Here is a 9814-nt window from a genome sequence, read left to right as displayed (position 1 = left end):
AGGGGATGTTGCACTTGTATCTTAGCAGTAGTAGTTATATTTCACTATCATCACTCCTGGCAATCAAATTCTTGGAACAAAATTTAAAACAAAAACAGCAGCTGATGGCAAACATATTTTGATCTGACTAATACCTCCCACTGGAAAACTTTCAATCATCCAAGCAACAGTCTCTGAGTGACCCACCTGCTAATCACATATATAACAGCAATGAGTCAATCTCCAACATTAACCTCTTTGCACCCCATGTCCTCAATATAGGAGAGAATTGGGCGTTTTCAAAATTTTATAAAGAAGGGAACCCCCGGGTTGGGACCTATGAGCTTTGCGACTATGAGCCAACAGGCAGAGGGTGGTGCGCCTGGCACCCTTCCAGCAAAATCCCTCACAAAAACAACTCTGGGAACTAAGGGGTTAATGATAGATTGGCAGGATGGCAAAGCAAAGCTACATCTATTGCCAGTACTGTACCTAATTCTATGGTTAATCCAGTGGAACTTCTTCAATAATGTCTCCAAGCCTCTTACCACCACTCATCACTATATCCTCCCATTAATTATGCGTTGTACTTATCCAATCTATTTCTGCACTTCTCTCTCTCTCTCTTTCTCAGCTTTCTTTAACCATGTAATTCCTATGTCCAAATTAAGACTCTCCCCCCCTTTCTCTCTCTCTCTCTCTCTCACACACACACACACACACACACACACACACACACACACACAGCCTATGGCATTCTTCATATCTATCTACAGTAGCAACAGCCAGATGCCACAATCTCACATGGGGCAGCCACTTGTCCTCAAGTTAGTTGTATTACAAGGAGAGGCACCAACCCTCCACCAAGCCACCTGCTGACATGCAGGAATATATTGTATATATACTATAATTCTAGCCGTGTGTCTCTGTATAGTGGTCAAAAATGGAAAAAGGTTTCTGTGAAAACTTGGCAGGATGACTGCAACTGGGTGACAGATGGATCTGTTTCATGATGACTGAAAATTTCTGTATGAGTGTTTTGGCCCTCACTGTTCCCATTGGTTTTACATTATGCAGAATGCATCAGGGATTTTCCAGAGATTTTCTTTTGTCTCCACAGGGGCAAGTGCTGAGCGGTCCGATAAGAGCTGGATGCACTTGTACTAACTTATAAGATCTGTAGCCAAGACCACCATTGGAATAATGGATGCCCAGATAACAAGACTGTGTTAAGGTCAGTTTGTTATGGCCACCCCGAATGATATACAGTGTAGGGATCCAGCATCAAAGGTAAAGGAAAGGTAAAGATGGAAGGCAGACACCATAAGACTCTTAGCTGCAGTGATCATCTCCGTAACACAGGCTTTTATGCCCATAACAGATTATTCACCCAATATCCTTGGATACAAGACCACTGCATTATCCAGTTTAGCACGGTTACCTCCCCTAGGTGTTACCCTAGGTACTCATTATACCTACCCACACACAAAGGGTGGATGGATACCTGAGCTGAGTGACACCTGCTGCTCGCACCAGAATAAGACCCCTGGCACTAATGTTAGGTACAATATAAACAGACAGATTGATATCCAGACCAAGAGAGAGACAAATTACTTGAGAATCAGATAACAGGAACTAGCTTCATCAATTCATTACTAATGAGTCAAATCCTTCTAAACTTGCATAACTACCTCCCCAACCCTTGACTACAAATCATATCAATGCCTATGACCCTTGGCATTACTGTATACTGTTTACCATACACTGTCATATTCACACAACAGCAGTGGTAACTTGTCATAATGGCCACCTTCCTTGGTTTACATGACTGAGCAGAGGCCTGACATCTCCTCCCCTCTCAACACTGGCGGCTGGTCCTCCAACTCAGCACCCTTGAAGGCTGGCTTGAGATTGTAGTCAACGGTGAATGGAGGTGGGACGAAATCCTCCATGTCCTCATCTATGCTGCTGGAGTTCACGACGTGATGATCTATGGGAATACATTAGTTAAGATCCTTGTAGTCCATAAAAAAAAAAAAAAGTTAATCTCACATCACCCTGAAAAGTCAGAGGCTAGGCTAGTCATCCAAAACAGCAAATGATAGTGACCAGCCAATGCCTTGGGTGGAATACATGATTGAAAATCTCAAGCAGCCCCTTTGGGATTTGAACTGAAACAACCTTGGCTTCACCAAAATCATACTGGAAGTGGGGGTGTCTTGGTGGTCGGTGGGAGTGCCAGCCCATTCACATGATATACTGCACTGTTGAAAATCTCAAGCAGCCCCTTTGGGATTTGAACTGAAACAACCTTGGCTTCACCAAAATCATACTGGAAGTAGGGGTGTCTTGGTGGTCGGTGGGAGTGCCAGCCCATTCACATGATATACTGCACTGTTAACTTCCGGTGACTACAGTCAATGACAAGCCAAATTATTTCTTGTACTCCAGGAACCCATTTACTACATTTGGTGTTAACTATACAACCAAATGGACACCTTGTTGTTTAGTGGGTTAACGCACTTCCATCGGATGTGGCCCATGGCATATGGGAGTTTACATGCAAGGAGGGTTGGTCAGGGGTCAGCAACTGGTCACTTTCACTTTAAATCTGTAGACTAAAAAGTAGTTTAGCCCTGGAGCCCTATGCTACTGATGGGGTAGTAAATGACTGAACAATGAATAGATACAGTATCATGAACTTAATTGTTGCAATTTTTATTCACACACGTATATTTTATGAAATGCGTCTGATATCACAAATGCTAAGGGATGGAGAGAAATTAATCAGACAATCATTCTGACCTATTTTCCCATCTAAAACTGGGGTGAGGTAGGATCCAGAAACATGGAAGAGGAATGCATGAAAAAGGGAGAAGTATCAACAGCAGGCCCAGTGAAATTAGCCAACCCTCATTCACTCATTCAAAACCTGGTTCCACTTCACAGGCCTAATCAACTGTACATATTTTATATTATTCTTTATCGATGCACTTCACATACACTCACCAAAGTCAATTTGTTAAATATGAGGTTAGAAAAGGGAGTGCCAAACCCTTCTGTAGCTCCCATACACTAAAAAATTCATCCCAGCAACACAATCTCCTGTCAATTTCCTACCCTTATCAGCTTCCATACCTTCTTTCTTATTGAAATACCATATTCATCTACCTTGAGGGCTACAATGCATGCCTTTTCCTACCTACAAAGTCATTCACATATCCTACCATATTCACCATTTTATCTAAATCTGTTCTCTCTACTGTACATGACTAAACAATCTAATCACACTTTCTTGTACAGTTATCCCTTGGTTATCATGCAAAATTGGTACCACGCATGAAGCATGATGATGAAACTGCACAATGATGAAAGTACAAAATCTATGGAATTTATCCTAATTGGTACCAGGCATCCCACATTGCAAGCCCAAATTTTCCCTTTTACAACAGTTTACACAATAACCACACACAGGCATGGTTAATAGAGTGTGATGAAAAGGGCAGAATATGGAAGAAACACGTATGATACAGAGACCTAAGATGGGCCTGAGGTAAGGGGTTCTGAGGCTTGGGGGTGGAGAGTCAGTGACCACCACCACTTGGGATTAACTCCTCGAGTACGGCCTCATCTTCAAATCCTCAAAGCCATCCGGAACCACAGATTTTGGACTATTATTGTCAGCAGAAACCAGCTCAGGTGCAAAATAACGATTTATTATCTTATATATATATTTTCTTACGCCAAAAACTGCATGATAACTGCAGATTTTTACCTTGCAGTGATGATAAAAGCCGTTATAACCAAGTGCGTGTAAACAAAGGATTACTGTATTTTATCATCAAAAGCCTTTACTCCTCATCTTTCATTTTGTTTCACTTATTAAGACTCTAACATGCTTGCATGCATCAGCCTTGGTCACCTAATACAAGTTCTCCCTGCTGCTTGATCTCTGGCAGCCTCCCTATTCAGTCCCTTATCCCTGAGGTCACACTCTATGACCTTGTCCCAAGCCTTTTATTGGTCTGCCTCTTGCAACCCTACCCCCAACGTTAATACTTACTGCTTTTTGCACCCAACTGTCATCCCCCATCCTCACTACATGTCCAAACCACCTCAATCTACCTCTCCTCGTCACAACACTAACATACTCCAATCCCATCCTTCCTCGTAACTCTTCCACTGCAAACCTAGCCTCCCCCCAAGCCTCACATTCAAGAATGCACTGCACATCTGCCTAGTCACTGTCATTTCTATACATCTGAGCCTGTGAATATCCTCTTCTTTTACTGCCCAAGTCTCACTACCATACAGCACTACACTCCTTACACATGGGGTATACAAAGGTCCCTTAGCACAGAGGAAGAGCCCTCTCTATGCCGGGAGAGGAAACAGCTACCAGAACTTCTTCCAACTACTCCTTACCCTAGCCACAGAGCAAGCTCCAACCCCACCTCCAGCACATACCATGTCTCCCAAGTAACAAAACTCTTCCACACACTCGAGACTCACCAGCAAGTTCAATCCTTTCACGCCTGACAATCTCCACATGCTCTCCCCAACACACCACACACATGAAATCAGCATGATCTCGCAGTTTACCTCTAATACCACAACATTTCTTATGCACCCATTAATCACAAACACTGCACAGGATTGAACTGCTTCCCATGCCCTTGTGGCAAACTGCACATGGCCACTGCCCCTCTACTTTGATAGTACCATCATTAATCACAATACTTCTTATCCTATTCCATGCTATGCACTCCGTACTAATTCCTAAAGTATCCTATTTCCACTGCACTCATTCTGGTGATTTTGATCTCCTGCCATTAAAAATTCTCACACCCATAAATTGATGCTGAAACTAATACCTAAATAGAATCCTCTTGCAGCCTGCAACTGCTTAGTATCAAGGTCTTCATAGCACCAGCCTTCATCTTTCACTGTGCCATTCTATATTCCACTTCCTCTGCATATTTATGGTAAATCTCTGTCCATTTCACTGAGATACTGTCACAAAATTCCAATTCAAGTGTCTCTATTCACCAGTACATTACTTTGAATAACCTTTTCCCTCAACAAGTGGATTACAGGCAGCATAAGTCGGCAATATTGAACCATCCTGACCTAAAGTACTCATTTAATATTCAATCATCAATATCATTCTATTTCTGACCCTTGGACAGAACTAATGACAGAACATGGACACACAAATCATTAAGATGGGATCTCTATCAAACAGCGTGCCCAGTGAAATGAGCCACACAATAATTCACACATTATGTAAGCCTCAAATTCCAGGCCACACCACTCTGTTAAAAAAAGAAACTGAGCTTTTTAAATAAAGCACCAACTTGCCAGCCTGGTGTGATCATGATGGGAGCATTATGTTCCAGTGACTCTGAGCTTTAATACTAGCCACATCACGCCACGTCATTTAGTGAGGAGGTACACAAGCTTGAGTGAATGTGCGTTTAACGCACTTAGTATATTTTCTTCTTCTATCGTCTGAAATCAGCAACCTTTCCACGTGGATTTCAACTCTGAGAACAAGAAGAGTCTGCAGGGGCCAAATCCGGAAAGTAGGGCTGCTGGGGACTATAGTCATCCTGTGCTTCGCCTAAGAGTCACAGATAAGGAATGATGAGCGAACAGGTGCATTGTCAAGGTGCAGCATCCAGGCTTTGTTCGTCCATGCCTCAGGCCTCTTCCTTTTCACTACCTCCCTCAAATACTTCAAAATATTAAGTAAAACTCTTCATTGACAGTCTGACCACGTGGAACAAACGTATGATGAATGGCATCTTTCCAATCAAAGAAGACGATTAATGTCACCTTCACGTTTCGGTGACTCTGATTTGCCTCCACCCCCCCCCTCTTTGGGGGGTGGGGATAGGGGGTCCTGGTGACAGTGTTCCAACCCACTGTGACAACTGTATTTTTGTTTTGACATTGTAGCCGTACACCCACATTTCATCACCTGTTATAACATTTTTCAGATGTTTTCATCAGCATTAGAACAGTCAAACAACTCCTGACTGTCTGTGACATGATTCTCTTTTTGCTCATCTATCAGCAGATGTGGCACAAATTTTCTGGCAACGAAATGCCTCTTCAGTCTTTAAGTTACAACTGCATGGCATGAACTTTTACTGATGGCAATTTTTCTGGAAACTTTGCAGACAGTACAGGCCACGACTTTTATGGACAACAGCATGCACTTTTTTCAATGTGATCATCTTCTCTTAATGTGAAGGGCCGCCCAGATTTGGGATACTCTTTGGTGGATGTTCTCCCTCATTTGAACCCCTGGAATCACTTGTGACACTGTGTATGTGTACAGCTAAAACAATCCTCCCCATAAGCCTGCCGCAACATGTGAACAGTCTCTGTAAAAGCTTTCCCAATTTCAAACAATTTCACACAAATAAGTTGCTCTTCAAGATCCTTCATTGTTCAACTTGCAACAAATCGCCAGGTGCACTAAACGCATGTTCACTCAAACATGTGTACATTGATGACCAAGTGACGTGGTGTAATGCGGCCACTAGTGTTAGACTAAAGCTCAAAGTTGCTGCTACACAGCGCTCCTGTAACAATCATGCAAGACTGGCTAGTTGGTGTGTTATTTAAAAAGTTTAGTTTCTTTTTGGACAGATCTCCTATGCCTACCAGACAGTTATTCTGCCAACTACTGCAATAAAAGAGATAGCCAAACACTTGCCATGCATTCCTCTATTCAGACTTTGTCCAACCAAATGTCTCCTGCCAATTCTCTAGTGTCATCAACTTTCCTACCTTCTGTTCTATTTTTCTTATACATGTCTCTCATAAAACATTTAGACAGCATACCTAATAATATCCGCACTCAATTCAATCACCTTTACCTTTATCCAACAACACAAACACAATGTACTTTCACTCAATTGTGCAACTTTACTCATCTGTTAATAAATGGAATAAGCATGAACCATGACAATGAACACACAAAGCATTAAAACAGGAGAGCTATCAATCTCAGTGAAATAGTTTATCATAGTTTTCATTAACCTATCCCCATTTCACACACACACACACACACACACACACACACACACACACACACACACACACACACACAGGTCGCTGACAGAGATGGAGCTCTTTGTGGACTGTGGGGAAATAACTGCCCAATCAGCGTCGAAAAGGAGACCAGCCTATTGTGATTATGTGAATAAATATGTGAGTGGTGGCCTGTTGGATATTTAAAAAAAAAAAAAAAAAAAAAAAAAAAAAAAATCGGACATAAAATAGAGTATAAGACACTGACACAGTGGAAGTACAAAGTTTCCGTTCGATTCCATCATGGCAGAAAGGGATAGTTCATTGTTTATATCTGGTGGCAGTGAATTTGTGAGCTCTGATGAAGATATGGGTAAAGGAAGTACTAAACTGGACCAAACATGAGTAGCAGTGTAATGGGGTATATAAAAGCCCGTGTTGCTCAGAGGCAAAAGGGGTATCCTCTCTTTGGCTCAGTGGTAACGTGCGTGCATATGATGCGAGAGGGCCTGAGACTGAATCTCGGCCAGGACAGTGATTACTTTGTCAAGTTTCAGTTTGACCATTACACTGGTTGGCAGCAGTGTGGGATGTGAGGCAAGGCTTTGTGGGCAATGATGTTACTGTTGACAGCCTTACATCCCAGGGGTGAGCTGTCCAGTGTGGTCCGCAGCATCCCCTGTGGTGGCCTCCAATGTGCTACGCTTCCACATGTGTTCAAAACTGACCAAATTAATCACCAAGGGGAGAAAAAAGTGATGTAATGGGGTATATAAAAGCCTGCATTGCTCAAAGGCAAAGGAGGGATCTTCTCTTTGGCTCAGTGGTAACGTGCGCGCGTATGAAACGCTGGGGTCTGAGTTAAAATCTCGGCCAGGACAGTGATTAATTTGTTAAGTTTCATTTCTGTCATTACAGCATGAGTGGAGAAAATGGCAGAAAGGAATGTCCAGGAGTTAAAAAGGGCATGATCAATCACTACAGAGTTGCATGAATGGACCTTAGAACAGGAGAAAGAGATCAAAGAAATGCAGAGTAAGTTGGAAAAAGTATGCACACGCAGTGCTGAACAAGAAAGAGAAGTTACAGAATTAAAAGCGAGTAACAAATCTGCCTCAAATGAGCTAAAACAGCTCAAGAGGGAAAATACGAGGTTGGAAGAGGAAAGGGACAGGATGAAAAGTAAACCAGATGAGCATGAATCAAAATCATGGATGCAAGATGAACACATTAAGGAAATCAAGGAGCAACACAAGGGGTGAAGAAAATCCAAGAGGAAGGAAATATGCATCTGAAAGATTATAGAACAACAAAGCAAGGAAAACATGGAGAAGGAAGTGGTTAGGGTACTAAGAAGTACAGAATTTTTAGTCAGGGATGTTGCAGACAAGAAAAAATGGTTGATAATTTCAGGAGTAAAAGAAAAACGTCTGACAGTAAGATCAGAAAGAGAAAGAGAAGAACTGAGTAAGGTTCAAGAGATAGTATCAGCTGTTATGGAGGGTAACAATGAAGCTCAAGAAGAAGTGTTTAGGTTAGGAAAGTACAGGGAGGAGGGGCATGGTCACTAAAGGTAGAGTTTAAGTCTCAGGTAATGATAAATGAAATCATCAACAGAACATGGAAATTGTCAGACAAAGAGGGGTTCAAGAGTGTTTGGATAAGGAGAGATGCAAACAAGGAAGAAAGAGCTAAAATACAGAAGCTAGTAAAGGAAGCAAAGGAAAGAAATGAACAGAGAATGGAGGTAGAGAAGACAGTGTTCTACTGGAGTGTTATGGATCAGAAACTGAGGAAGTGGTACTGACAGAGAGAGGGAGAGAAGAGGGAATAAAAAACAATGAAAAAAGTTAGAAAGTGGTATATACTAAAGTTCATGGTTTAATATCGGCAAGATTAGAAATCAATGATTTCTTGAGGGTACATGAACCAGATATTATGTGCTTTCTAGAGGCCAAGTTAAGAGAGGATATTGATATCCATATGGGAGATGGTAGATACTGTACAAACTGTGGAGAAGAGATAGAAAAGAAAAAATGGGAGGAGGAGTCATGATAGCAATGAAGAACATAAATGTGGACACTGTGGAAAAGGGACAGTGATAAATATGAAATTGGAAACTCGAGAGAATGGCATGAGAGACATGGCAGTAGTATACGTTCCCCCTAAGACAGCATTTCTTGAACTTTTCTGACCTCAGCACCCCCACTGTAATAAGGTCTCAGTCCAGCACCCCTTCACATCTGGCTACTTGGACTACAGATGCTACACTACTGGAGGGTTAAAGTGAAGTACCGCCTATTAGTTTATATTATAAATTCTCAAAAAAAAAATCAAAATGCCAAAACTATGAAAAAATAAATAAATAAAAAATAAAAAATAAAAAAAAATAATGCAGCATTTTTCAGCACACCCTAAAACTGATTTCAGCACCCCAGGTTAAGAAACACTGCCCTAAGACAAGGGCATGGAATGACGATGAATACTGAATGTTGTCAGGCATGGTTAGTTATATACAGAAAGTGGCAGAGAAAAACAACAACATAATTCTGATGGGTGATTTTAATTGTAAAGAGGTGAACTGGGAGGACTGGGACTCAGGAGGCTGTGAAGATTCATAGGGCAATATACTGTTAAATATAGCGATGAACAATGTAATGACCCAGTGGGTCAAAGAAGAGACAAGATTCAGAGGTGATGACATACCAGCAAGACTAGATTTACTGCTAACCAAAGAACCTGATGTAACTGAATCTTTGATATATCTGTGTCCTATAGGAAAAAGTTATCA

The 9814-nt window shown here is 41.6% G+C and overlaps 1 protein-coding gene across 1 annotated transcript in view; it reads right to left on the bottom strand.

Annotated features, from left to right (window-relative positions):
* Positions 1 to 1675: 1675 nt before the first annotated feature.
* Positions 1676 to 9814, bottom strand: part of LOC145402931 (uncharacterized) — a 224655-nt gene continuing 216516 nt past the window's right edge. Inside the window, exon 20 of the mRNA XM_080274826.1 lies at positions 1676 to 1969. Coding sequence (XP_080130952.1) covers positions 1800 to 1969 — 170 coding nt within the window. The 3' untranslated portion in view covers positions 1676 to 1799. The remainder of the gene's footprint in view (positions 1970 to 9814) is intronic.

The sequence above is a fragment of the Coenobita brevimanus genome, chromosome 59, assembly GCF_032717465.1.
Source record: "Coenobita brevimanus isolate Jiangsu-jjx chromosome 59, ASM3271746v2, whole genome shotgun sequence".
In the NCBI taxonomy this organism is placed as follows: domain Eukaryota; kingdom Metazoa; phylum Arthropoda; class Malacostraca; order Decapoda; family Coenobitidae; genus Coenobita; species Coenobita brevimanus.
The sequence above is the reverse complement of the archived record's forward strand: the minus strand, read 5'-3'. Positions and strand labels throughout refer to the sequence as shown.